The sequence below is a fragment of the Arachis stenosperma genome, chromosome 3, assembly GCF_014773155.1.
Source record: "Arachis stenosperma cultivar V10309 chromosome 3, arast.V10309.gnm1.PFL2, whole genome shotgun sequence".
Classification (NCBI taxonomy): Eukaryota; Viridiplantae; Streptophyta; class Magnoliopsida; order Fabales; family Fabaceae; genus Arachis; species Arachis stenosperma.
Window position 1 is genome coordinate 41,092,424 of NC_080379.1, and position 14,142 is coordinate 41,106,565.

Consider the following 14,142-nt stretch of genomic DNA (forward strand, 5'->3'; position numbering starts at 1 on the left):
AACTCCCACATGCAAGGCGCCCCCTCAAAGAATGCCAACCCCAGAGGCCATTGGGGTATGTTGGCAATGCCAAGTTACAAGGGCGTCATCTCAAAGAACACCAACCCAGGAGGCCACTGGGGCATTGGCAACGCCAAGTTACAGGGGCGTCAGCTCAAAGAACGCCAATGCTGGAGGGAAATGGGCGTTGGCAACGCTCATAACAAGGGGCGCCAGCTCAAACAACGCTGGCAATGGTGGCATTGGCATTGGCAATGCAAGAATCTAAGGGCGCCATATCAAGTGAGCGCTAGTGCAATAAACCAAGGAAGCATGAAGCCAAGAGTGGCGTTGGCAATGCCAAGTATAGAAGGTGCCCCTTTAAGACAACGCCTTGGCCACAAGAGTGCTCTTGGAGGTAAAGAAAGCTGGCACTAACAACGCCCACATACAAGGGCGTCCCCTCAAGGTAACACCTGCGAAACAAGGGAGAGCCGGAAGCCAAACAGGACGTTGGCAATGCCAAATATAAGGGGCGCCAGATTGGAACAACGCCCCACATCACATAGAAGCCCCCTGGAAAGCGTGTTCTAGCAATGGCAACTCCAACATAAGAGGCGCTTAAGTGAAACAACACCCATGTCCCAAGAGCTACCCCTGAAGGTATGAAACCAGGCGTTGTTAACGCCAAGAACAACTGGCACCACTTTGAGATAACGCCCACAAGCCAGCCCTGGAGTTTGGCTTCTAACGTTGTCAACGCTAGGAAGAGAAGCGCCTCTTTGAAAGGGCGCTAACAATGAATGTAAGGCTCATGAAGCCATCCGAGCAGTGCATGCATAAAGAGTGTTGAAGACAATGAAGGAAGGAAGCATGGTGTTATTAATGCTCATTGTTGAAACGCCCAAATGTTATAATGCCAAGATGATCCTGGGAGTGCACTTGATGGCATTGGCAACGCCAAAAGTAGGAAGCACCCCCTAGTGAAATAACGTCTGCGATAGTGGGGTTGAAAATTTCAGAAATACCATGCGTATGCATGGTGAAAAATTCTGCAAGTGTGCGCATGCATGATGGTGAATATGTGTACACACAGGTGTACAAGCTGGCATAATGAAAAAGAAGTATTGGTAACGCTAGTTAAAGGGGCACCCTCTCAAGGTAACGCCTACGATAAAGCCACAAGTCTGGAATCCCAATTTGTGCTTGGAGTTAATAACGCCACATTTAAAGAGCGTTAACTCTATTTAACGCCTGGAATCAATTGTGAAGCCTGACTAAGGCGTTGGTAACGCCAAGTTTCAAAGGTGTTACTTCTATTAACGCCACGGCACTCAGGAATCCCTTGAGCCCACAAGCCCAACAAGATCCAACTTGAACGCAAAGTTCAAAAGGAATTAAGAAGCAGAAGTAGTATAAATAGGGGGGTTGGAACTTGTAAAAAAAAATTTGGGAACTTTTATCTTTACTTCACTTTTTGCCTTCTTAACTTTTAGCTTTGACCTCCATTTTTTGGAGAATTATGTAACTTGAATAATGAGTAGCTAATTCTCCCCTATTAGGGAGAGGAGCTCTGTTAGAATCGAAATGAATTAATGATCATTTTCTTTTCTTCTCTATTCTATATTTGTTTATCTAAGAAAGAGTCTCCAATCTTCACAAAGCCAATTCTATCGAAAGAAGAATTGAATCTATTAGAATTCTATGTGAGCCCTGAAAAAGAGATCATAATAATTCAGTTTGAAACTCTTCTCTCACAATGATTTTAATCTTGATTCAAAACCTGATAAGTGACATTTAATCAATCTGAATTGGGATCTTAGGAGTTATGTGGATTGGGATTAGAATTTAGGCTTGACCTCTTTTCATGAGCATTGGATCAAGGAATTGACATTTGATCATGTTTAGAGAAATTGAATTACCAAGTAATTGGAATTCAGTTAGTTATGATCCGCCAGAGATCTAACATTGTATGAACAAGAAGAAAGAGAAGTTCATTGATTCAGGAAGATTTAACATCTTCAATTCCTAGTGCTTTAAATTCATAAACACTTCCTTACTTGATTTAATTTTCCTTCCTGATTACTTGCTTCAGTTTCCCTTCTTAAGTCTTTGTTCTCCTTTAATTCTCATTGACCTTAGTTCATTTACATTATAGAAATTTAATTTCCTTGTCATTTATTTTTCTAGCATTTATATTATTACAGTTTAATTTTCTTCAAAATTCCCAACTATTTACTTTCCCACTTTTTACTTCCACTCATTTATTTCCTTGTTATTTAGTTTTCAGCAATTTACTTCACTGTCAAGTTATCTAAGCTTTAATCAAACCTCATCAAATTGATTGTTTATCTAGAACGGCCAATTAATTAAAGTTGCTTGATCTATCAATCCTCGTGGGATCGACCTCACTCATAGTGAGTTATTACTTGATAACGACCCGGTGCACTTGCCAGTGAATATTGTTTATCAAATCCGTATCACTCGTACATTTACCAGTTTCACTTTTTATGTGTACAAATAGCGTCCCTAAGAACTAACATATCACTTGCTATATTTAAGAACTGTACGTGACATGAAAATAATCCCGAAGAAATACTAAACTTGAGAAGAAAAGGACAAATGGCACCGACGATATTTGCGAGAAATTGGAAGAATACTTAGGTTCACAATTGGACAAGGATGTATAGAAGCAACAGAACACGCCAGAAAGAGAGTCCAATCATATATTAAAAGGGAAACTTAAATCAAAGAACTCTAATAAGAATAATAAGAGGAAATACAGTATGTTAGTTTTAAGTCAAGCTGAATTAAAGCAGTATAGAGTTCTCAAAAGAAAAAAAACTAGGATCAGTGGCACCATCCACAAAATGTTTAGGAATACAATCAAATAAGGTGTCTATAAAGAATGAAAAAACTTATGAGGGAATTAATTCACTTTCTCAAAAAAAAAAATGGTATGAAACAAACATTTTTCTAAAGAAATACTAAAAGCATAAAGGAATCATTATGTCAAAACAATTTCAAATTGAAATGAATTAATTTTCAAATAAAAATTAATTGGGAGGAGGGCAAAAATATTTTTCCAAAAATCTTGGAAGATACTTAGGTGCATATTCAAGTAAAGATACGCACAAGAACTTCAATAAGGTTGACAAAAAATCAAATTTTAGCTAAAAAAAATAATTCAAGGTAAAATGTTTCTTATTAATTAATAGAGGATAAGTGGTGTATTGTAGTAAGCAAGTTCAAATTTCATAAAGAAATTTCAAGGTTCATATAAAATAGTGCATATAGAATTTAAAGCGATTTTACCCAAAATTCAAAGAATGGTTGTGAATACAATCAAGTAAGAAAAGAATTGAATCAAAGTTTTCTCAAAGAGGATCCGAAACAAGTATTCAAGTAAGAAATTACAATAAATGATATATCACACCAAAACAAGTCTGGAATTTATCAAGAAATTATATCGTCAATGTAGAGGAACACAAAATCGAAGACAACCTGATATAAGAGTCAAATCAAAACTTTTTTAAAAAGATCCAAAACAAAACTCCGAGAGGATACTATAAAATATGATGCATCATAGTAGAGCAAGTATTCAAATCACCTCGAGGGATTATATAGCTCAAGCAGAGAAATATGGAATCAATAACGGTGTTGCAAGGATCTTAACATAATTAATTAAAAGTGTGAGCCGATCAATAATTCAAATTATATCTCAAGAAAAAGAAATAAAACAACGAATTCTAAGATAAGAGTTAAAAGAATATATGATTTGATAAATAGTGTAGTATGATTAAAATGCATACGTCAAACACAAACCAACTAAAGGAGGATTTCTAACGTTTCCAAAGATTCGAGGATCGGTGTCGTACCAAAATAATTTTCATGGTCAAATCAATAAACACATAATTTATGAGGAGAAATATAAGCAATATAAAAAATAAACATTTCAAACGATTCAAGTAAATAGTTAGGACCACAATCAAGCAGAAATATACAAGAATGATAAAGTATGGTTAGAATGGAGTTGAATCATATCCTAAAAGGGAATTTTGAAACAAGGAATTCTAATACAAGCGATAAAAGAGAAAATGGTGTACTAAGTTACACGGAACGAACAAAGATTACACTTCGCAACGGAGTAAATCCTTAAAAAGTAACCTCTAACACCACCCAAACCTCATGACTCGCATTACCTATTACTTCTATTTCGTCTATGGTAATCCATCAGTGTTTTCATGTACATAAACCATTAGTATTAAGTTGGTCATATTTAATACCATGAGGTATGCAATTGTAGACTAACAGCGTTAATCAACAGATAGTCATGCATATAAAACATAAATTCTCGTCACTAAGACAAGTCATAAGGCATGGCAAATACTCAAAATATGCAGTAAAGCATAGTCAGTCCACTCCCAAGGCTCTACAAGAAGGACTGCTCTGATACCATAATATATATAATGTCTCTTCTAGTAAAATATCTTGCTTAAACTATGGTATTTCTACTAGAAAGAATATTACATAACTTTTTCTAATATTAACTACTTAATACTGAGCCTTTATATCGATATCTCACTCCAATTTTTAAAAAATGCCAGAAAATTTTGTTTCTATTCATTGGAATCAGATGTCAAAGGTCTCCAAGTAATAATAATAACATAGATACTAATAATACTAAATGTTATACAAATAAATTCAAATAAATCTAGATACAACACCTACCCCTTTGTATAAAATAAAATTTTAAACAAGAACGAGGAAGCTCTATGAAAGCAACTTGATTCATAAACAAATTCTACTAATCATCCGCAGCTTCGTACTAAATCTTCAAGCCTATGTCATTGAAAGGATAGAAAATTTTGGGGTGAGAACTAAACCACAAGTTCTTAGTAGAGAACGAGAATGCCGTGAAAGTACAGAATAAAATACAAATAGTTAAGTTATTTAAAAAATATATATCCTTTCATTATTTGTCTATTACCAAAACTTTAATTTCAATTTATATAAAATAACTAATTATATTAAAAAATGTACAAAAATATTAATTTACTTAAACTTAAAATATTTACAAAATCAATTTAATCATTCCTAATAAATTAGCCTCTAATAGTTCAAATTAATAAAATAAATCGTAATTTATTCATAAAAAAATTACTTAAATTAAATTATGTAATTCTTCTATTATTGAATTTTGATCTTTAATATACAAAATTTTTAATTATAATAAAATTACATAAGAATCTTGATTAATATAAAAATTAACTTATCTCATAAATCATTTAATTATTTTTAATAAAAGAGTTCTTAAAAATAAAAAGCTTAAACTATTAAAATAATTATGTCTTATTTTATAATTAAAATTCTAAAAATACGGGATGTTACAAGATGGGTGACAATGAGGAGATGAATGGCGACAAGAAATTCGGGTTCGTCATTCACAGCACTCACACTTTTCTGTATATAACCGTAATAATCACTCTCAGTCTCTCATATGCAATACATCATCCGAGCTAAAAGACAAAATAAGTCTCTCATATGCAACACACTATCCGAGTTAAAAGATAAAAGAAAAATACACAATAAAATGATTGTAGCAATTTTAAACTGCCACATACAATAAACTAAAAACCACCACTTAAAAATGATAAACATTATGGCAGAGGATAAAAGCCCCAAAATTCACAGAAAAAATGGCGATCGTCATAAAATTAGTGTTATTTTATTCTTTTTTATTTTATAATGAGAGTTTATAATTTAAAATTTAGAGTTTAAAATTTGTTATTTTTATTTGAATTGTGTTTTTTTAATTTAAATGTATTAACTTTTACAAAGATTATTATTTTCAATTTGAAATATCGTAAAAAGAAAATATTAAACATTAAATCTAATGTGTTTTTTGTATTTCTTAAATTCTTAAGGATGACTGGCTGAATTTTATTGATTATCTAATCGTATTGCATTAAAAAACATATATTAAACTATTTTCTATCACGCTCAGAACCGAAACTACAAAATACAAGTTATTTAAAATCAATAATTATTTTTTAGGCAAGTAATAACATTTATTTGTGACGGCTTTTTACTGGGAGGTCTAATATAATTTGAACAGAAATTTTTTTTTAATATAATATAAACGGTCCTATAATATATATATTTTTTTCTAATGTACATCACTTGTTTTTAGGATGTGTATTTATTTGTCAGGTGTGGAATGCTTAGATTTCAGCCTTTAGTAGACAACGATGATCTTATTCGGAATCGATGAAAGAGCATTTTCTTAGTTGGATAGAAGAATCGAGAAGGATGGTGGAACATAATCACCAGTTGAGGAGCTTTTGTGTGATTGTCTAGAACCTATGGTTAGAAAGGAATAGAAAAATTTTCCAGCACACACGCAAAGAAGTTGAAAAAATTATCAACATGTCTTCAAATAGTGTTAATGAGTGGAGCGGTGGAGACCCCTTTAGTTGTTGATGGTTATGACGGAGATGACATGGAGACCGTTTTCGTGTTGTTGTGGTTTTGGTTAAGTTAGTGTTTTAGTTTCTATGGTTCTGGTTACTCCATTTCTATTGTGTTGAGCTGTCTGCTTTCAAAAATATATATATATATATATATATATATATATATATATATATATATATATATATTAAGTTGGTCCAAACTTAACAAAAATAATTTACACAATATACATGTGAATCACACACTTCTCTTTTTTGTATTTTTTTTCTTTTTTGTGTATTTTTTTATTGTCATTCTTTTATTTCTGTTGTTGTTGCTGCGCTTTTTTTTTATTTCTCCTCCTCCTCCTTTTCCTGCGGTTAGTAATTATTGTAATATTTTTATTTTTTATTTAATTTTTTCTTTTTTTCTTATTTTTATTCTTGTTAAGAAGATGGAATAAGAAAAATTATGAGAAGATAAAATAAGAAAGAAAAGATGAAGATGAAGAAGAAAAAGAAGAAGAGAACGATAATGAAGAAAAAGAGGAGTAGAGTTTTGAATTGTGCATAATTTATCAGAAAAATAGCACTGAAATTTTTTAACCGTGACATAGGAAGTTTTTTAATTTTGATACAAAACTTTTTAATCATGACACAAGTACTTATTAAGAGGGTGAAACAAGAAGAATTATGAGAATGTAAAACAAAAGAAAGAAGATGATGATAATGATGAAGAAGAAAAAGAGAAAAAATAGTTTTGATTTATTTAGAATTTATTAGAAAAATAGTACTAAAATTTTTTAAATGTGATACTGAAAATTTTTTAAGTATCACACCGAAAATTTTTAACAGTGACATATATTCTGTTAAGAGAGTGAAATATGAAAATTTTGAGAATATAAAAAAAGAAAATAAATTTCTTAACCGAGATACACATTTTTGTTAAGGAGGAGGAAAAAAATTTTGAAAATGTATAAAATTTATAAAAAAATAATATCAAACATAATTTTTGTATCATTTTTAATGGATTTTTTGTGTCATTAACAAAAAATTTATGTGATTTTTATTATCGTTAAATTAATTGTGTGATATTAAAATAAGAAGAAAAAGATAATGATAATGATAATGATAGTAATACTAATAAAGATGAAAGAGGAGGAAAAAAAAAATAGAGAAAAAACTAAACGAAAAATAAAAAAATAAAAGAAAAAAAGAGAAAAAAAAGAAAGAAAAAGAAAAAAAAAAGAGGTGAAAGAGAAATAACAAGAACGAAAATAAAAATAAAAATATAAGCAGCATGCGCATAAATTATTAATTAAATAATTAATACTTAATAGTGGTAGGTATAATTATTATTGTAGTAGTTGTTAGTGCTGCATCAAAAATTTTTATTATAGTAGTTGTTAGTTGAATAGTTAAATACAAGTGGTCCGTTTTGGACAGCAGCAAGGCTAATATTGAAAATTCCCACAGAAAAAATCTTCTAACCAATCTAAATAAGGTTACTACCCAGAAGCTAAGTAGAACTCCAGAGTGTGTAGACATACGCAATAAAAGAATAGCCTAGCTAGCATATAATGTATAACTAGATGTAGCAAAATCCTTGTCTAATTTGTATGAAAGCCCTCTAAATCAAAGCCAAGAAAGTTAGTAAACCAAACACATCTACCAAACAAAACTATGTTTCCAGCAACCATACCACTACTTCCAGTGCTCTTTGTCACACTCGCCCTCCCCATCACCGTATTGTTCCTAAAAAGAAAACATCATGATAGATCACTCCCACCGGGACCACCGGCATTTCCGGTCTTCGGTAACCTGCCCATGCTGCTGGGGAAGTTCCCACACCGCACACTCCAAGCCATGGCCCAAAAATACGGCCCAATTATGTCCCTTCGGTTAGGGCAGATCCCAGCCCTCATTGTCTCAAACTCCGAAGCCGCAGAAATGTTCTTAAAGACACACGACGCTAGTTTTGCGAGCCGTCGCAAAACCCAGGCAAGCGAGTACGTATCATACGGCTCCAAAGGGCTGTTGTTCTCGGAGTACGGTACGTACTGGCGCAACATGAAGAGATTGTGCACGTCGCAGCTTCTGAGCGCGTCGAAGGTGTCGTCTTTTGCTGGTGTTAGGGAGAGAGAAGTGGAAGCGACGGTGAAATCGATCAAGAGAGCTGCAGCGAGAGGTGAGGCGGTGAATATTACTGAGGCGGTGAATCATCTTGTAGAGGATACAACGTATAAGATAGTGATGGGGCGTAGTAGGGATAATGAGGTTGATTTGACTGCCCTAGTTCATGATGCTATTAGCGTCAGTGGAGCCTTTAATATCGCAGATTATGTGCCCTGGCTTGGATCTTTTGACCTTCTTCTGGTACTTACATTATGAAACACATGGAGTAATTCCTGTCTTTTATTTCCATCTTTTTCGATCAGATAAGATGATAAGATGCATTATTAGTTGGCACATTCTAGAATGACTAGGGTGACTACGATAAAAATTAAAATAATAACCCTTTTATTATTTAATAATATTTTTTAATTAAAAAAATTATTATCAAAATATTTTTATACTAAAATTTATCCTATCAGTTGAGATGTTTAATTTAAACTTTCAGGGATCCACACGAAGGTTGAAGAAAATTGCTAAAGCTGTTGACCAAGTGTTGGAGAAGATAATTGAGGAGCATCACACTAGAGGTTCTGGTTCGGGTGCATGCCATGCCTCGAGGGACCACAGGGATTTCATTGACATATTACTCTCCCTTATGAACCAACCCGTTGATCCACGTGATGAACAGAGCCAAGTCATGGATCGAACCAACGTTAAGGCTATACTCCTAGATACTATTGCAGGCTCATTTGAAACTTCTGCAACCGTTATTGTATGGGTTTTATCCGAGCTGTTAAAGCATCCAAGAGTGATGAGAAACCTTCAAGACGAGCTAGCTAATTTGGTTGGATTGAACAAATTTGTGCAAGAGACCCATTTGACAAACCTAAGTTACTTGGATATTGTGATCAAAGAAACATTACGATTACATCCTGCTGGAGCATTTTTTCCCCGCGAAACAATTAAAGATACTATGGTTAATGGTTATCATATAAGAGAAAAGACAATAATCATAATAAACTTATGGGCATTGGGAAGAGATCCTAAGGCATGGTCTAATAATGCTAATGAGTTTTATCCCGAAAGATTTTTAACTAAAAATTTTGACTACCGTGGCTACAGCTTTCAGTTTATACCATTTGGTTCTGGTAGCAGAGGATGTCCTGGAATACACCTAGGACTAACTATGGTGAAACTTATTGTGGCTCAGTTAGTACATTGCTTCACCTGGGAATTACCATCGAACATGACGCCAGATGAGTTGGACATGAACGAAAAATTTGCACTCACACTGACTAAAGCCAAGAACTTACATGCTGTGCCAACGTATCGTCTTCTTTGTGAAGTCTAAAGGATACACCTTGATTTATTATGCGTACTTGTTATTGACTCTACTTTTTTCACTACGATATGTTCTTTTTTCCCGTATGTAATAGTACATGTCTCACTTTAAGACTTAATTTAACACTATTTTATAAATTTATGATTTCTATCAACTTATATGCATCTAATTTATCCCCTATTAGATTTAATAAATGGCCAAGATTTTGGTGGCAATGCCAAGGGTGGATATGAATGACTGAGGTTTCACCAACAAATGAAAGAGAGCAACACTATGACGATAATTGATCATACTGATAATTAAATCATTGGTAGCTCATCAACTTATCCATTAATGGGGTCATGACAAACAAAAGTCCATTAATGGGGCCACTCAGCCCTCCCAAGAAACTTATTTTGGCTTACCGGAAAAAAATGTTTATTTTGGATATACAACAAATATAAATCATAATTAATCCATTAATAGATAAATTAATTATACTGGTTATTAAATCATAGCTCCTAGAATTTGACTTATATTCTACAAATTAAATAGACGAGATAAAAAAAATCTAAGTTACAAATTAAAATCTGAATTTAATTTGAAAGATATTGAAATAGCCACCAACTACTTTTTAATTTTGATATTGGTCTCACAATGTTAGAGTTCGGTGTATTTTTACCCTAATATGAATTAGTTTTCAAAGATCTTATCCTTAATCCTCAAATTTGTTAAAAGCACTTGTCTGTATAGTTTTCACAAATCTGAACACCTTCTTATTTGTGTACCACCAAATCTCAAATTTCTGTTTTCATAAAATTAGACCATCAAATTTTTTTTGAGTTCTATTACGGATTTTTTTAATAAATAAAAAAATATTTTATTTATTAAAATAAATAATTTATAGTATTTTTACAAAAAATTATTATATCCCTTATCTCGTTTATAGTGTAAACAAAATAAGAATACACATATCTCATTTATATCATAAAAGAAATACACTAGTAAACGAGATAAAACATAAAACGTGGCTGTATCACGTTTATACACATGGTGTGTAACGATTTTATCTCATTTATACTATAAATGAGATAAGAGAGGATGCGGTGTATATATATAATTCATTTACATCGTTCTTTAGATAGACATTTGTCCCATTTTTGGGTTTATGTTAAAGTATGTATGTATAACCATAATGAAGATACTTTTATAAAACTAGGATACCATATATGTTAGGTGGATGAATGCATTATTAGTAAAGATTAATTGGTAGGGTATGAGTTTAGGCATTAATAAAATTAATTTATTAGGTAAATGTTAATTTAATTTTGCTTTTATTTAAGTTAATTTATTAACTAAATATTTATTAATTTAGTTATTAATTATTTAAATAAATTTCGTTATTTAAATTAATATATTAACTTGATGTTTATTAATTTAGTGATTAATTATTTAAATAAATATTTTTATTTAAATTAATTTATTAAGTAGATATTTATTAATTTATTTATTAATTATTTAAGTAAATATCTTTATTTAAATTAATATATTAACTCAATATTTATTAATTTAGTTATTAATTATTTAAGTAAATATTTTTATTTAAATTAATTTATTAACTAAATGTTTCTAGTTATTTGTTAAGTTAATTTACTTATGAGTTAAATTATTATGTTAACGTTTATATGTTTATTAGTTTTGTTAACTTTGATAGTGTTATAGCTTTATAGATTTCTATTTAGGTTATTTTTTTTATCAAAGGCCTCGCTTGGTTTTTTCAAGGCAGGTGAGTCACACACTTGCACCACCAGATGCCATTGTTCCCTATTTGAGAGAGGCTAGCTTTGACGACACGGTGCTACTAAAAAATTTTATGTTTGATAACTCCCTGATTACGATATTTGTAGAGCGATGGCATATTAAGACCCACACTTTCCACTTGCCATGAAATGAGTGCACAATCACCTTGCAAGACATTGCGTATCACCTTGGGTTACACGTGCATGGAGAGCCAGTAGGTGGGTATTTTCGGAATTTTCAGACATGGTATGAGACTGAGACCTGGGAGTTGGTGGAGCGGCTACTTGGTGCCAGGCGTCCTGTAGTTCAGCAGTAGGGTGCGCAGAGGAAGGAGTGTTTCTCCCTCAGGTTGATATGGCTTCGGGAGTGACTCTGGCAGATGCCCAATACCCATGATCTAGACACCCTCCGACAGTACACGAGGTGTTACATACTACTGATAATTGGGGGTTACCCGATGACTGACAAGTCAAACAATCAGGTCCATCTCTGGTGGCTGCCATTGCTTGAGGACTTTGATCAGCAGTGTCGTGCTCTGTCTTGGGAATTGACGGTGCTTGCAAGGACGTACCACTCCCTATGAAGTGCAACACATCAAGCCACCACAGACATCGCAGGACGCACTCCGCTGCTAGTCTCTTGGATATACCAGAGATTTTTCCAGCGGTGTCCACCTGAGTGATAGATTTATATGTACCCCATGGGGTTGCGAGATAACAGTTACTTATGGTTTTCTTCTTCTTCATTTATGTAATTCAACATGATGTTTGATAAATTGAAGCATTGTTATTCTTGTAAATGTCCACAGGTTGATAAGTATGACGCAGCAGAGTAGCGACCAGCATAAGCAAAGAGTCTTCCGAAGGCGTCGGGACTTAGATCAGCTTCAGTTAGATGAGGTAAGCGAGATTCTTTTATTCAGTTACACTGCATGAATTAATTATGTTGTTTTAGTACCTATTACTGATGATTATTTTACAACATAGTTCTTATGGACGCTGTCGACAACCTTGCACTGTAGGAGCTCTGCCTGCTATGGCTAAAGAATGAGGTAGAGTGGGGGACATGATGTGTGTTGTTTCCCTTGTCTGTTTCAACATTGTAGAGTTTCACCATATTGACCAAGTGAAGTACCAGTTTGGTGGCGAGCAGCCAGTGCTAGCTATCCCAGTCAATGTCGACAGGTTCTTAACCACCACAGGATGGGGGCAAGGATGTATGGTTGCCTACCAAGCTTTGGGAGTGATATGATGGTTGGAGGGCTCGGTTTGAGGAGGGACATCGGATATCCATTCAACCGTTCACAGACTATCAGCCTACGCAAAAGTATTGAAATTGGTTCTAGCAGCCTTGCCGCATTAGACACCTGTCAAGGCAGCATGTGCTTGATGACCCCAAGCTATTGGACTTACTCAATGATGTCCAACCTACTGCCAGCTAGCCAAGGGACATCCTACACCTTTTCCAGGATGTGCCTGATTGTCGTTGGCATGCTAAGGATGTTCAGCCGGACACCCAGAGGCCTATCAGGAGAGAGGGGGTGCTAGAAAGCACGAAGGAGCATGGAGGGACAGGGTTAGGCCTCGTAGGGAGTGCTTGGATGTGAAGTTTGAGGAGGAGGCTAAGTATAATCAACAGGAGAAGCATGGTGATTTGCTAGGCGACTAGGATGACTCACTACCTTTGTCACCCCTCCTCCACCTTCACCACCACCTCCACCATCGGGTTCACATTCCCAAGCAAGTTGGGACACTTGGGATATTGCCCTGCCTGATTGGCATGACCTCGGGACATCCAGCAGTCATCAGGAGCCATCGATGGTCAAGGAAATCTAGTTTTAAGAGGCATTCCAGATTCGTACCACTGACTAACATATGATGTAGTGTCTCGCAGACCAGTTTAGCACGGGGAGGGAGCAAAGCATAGGGCATGTTCATCAGCATTCGTCTACTTCTATGGCTACCACAATTTGGGTTTCAAACACTTTACTAGGGTTTGGCACTTCATATGGCACACATATCCGACCCGGTGCCTAGTATGCGACACCACCATCGGTGGACTATGGTCTCTTGAAGACGGCATCCCAACTGATGTCGCCACCTCCGTGTCCTCCCCCTACTCAACCTCAGCATCAGCCCCTTTCATATGCTACAGTGCCTTAGTCGGAAAATTACTTTGTCCCTCATCATCCACTACCTCCGCAGCTACCACCCCAATCACAAGATCCCTCTCCTCACCCACAGCCTCCTCTAAACCCACATCCTAGCAGACTTCACCGATAGGCACAACCTCTGCAATGTGGTACTGGACATTTCCTGCATTATCCGAGTGATTAGCACCGATGATGTTGTTATAGTGTTACTCTATATTATTTCATATGTTGTTAAAGTTGTATTTTGGTAACATTATCTATGTTTGTATACATCGTTAATGTAACTTGTACTCTCTATGTTGTTTAGTTTGTGAGCCACCTTTTAT

General features: G+C 34.4%; 1 protein-coding gene across 1 annotated transcript; it reads left to right on the forward strand.

The window, feature by feature from the left end:
• The first annotated feature begins 7,973 nt into the window (after window positions 1-7,973).
• On the forward strand, window positions 7,974-10,003 carry LOC130969843 (cytochrome P450 CYP736A12-like). Its single transcript, XM_057895740.1, has 2 exons — window positions 7,974-8,804; window positions 9,049-10,003. Exons 1-2 carry the CDS (start codon window positions 8,112-8,114, stop codon window positions 9,892-9,894), a joined length of 1,539 nt encoding a protein of 512 aa, XP_057751723.1. The 5' UTR covers window positions 7,974-8,111; the 3' UTR covers window positions 9,895-10,003.
• Window positions 10,004-14,142: the final 4,139 nt, after the last annotated feature.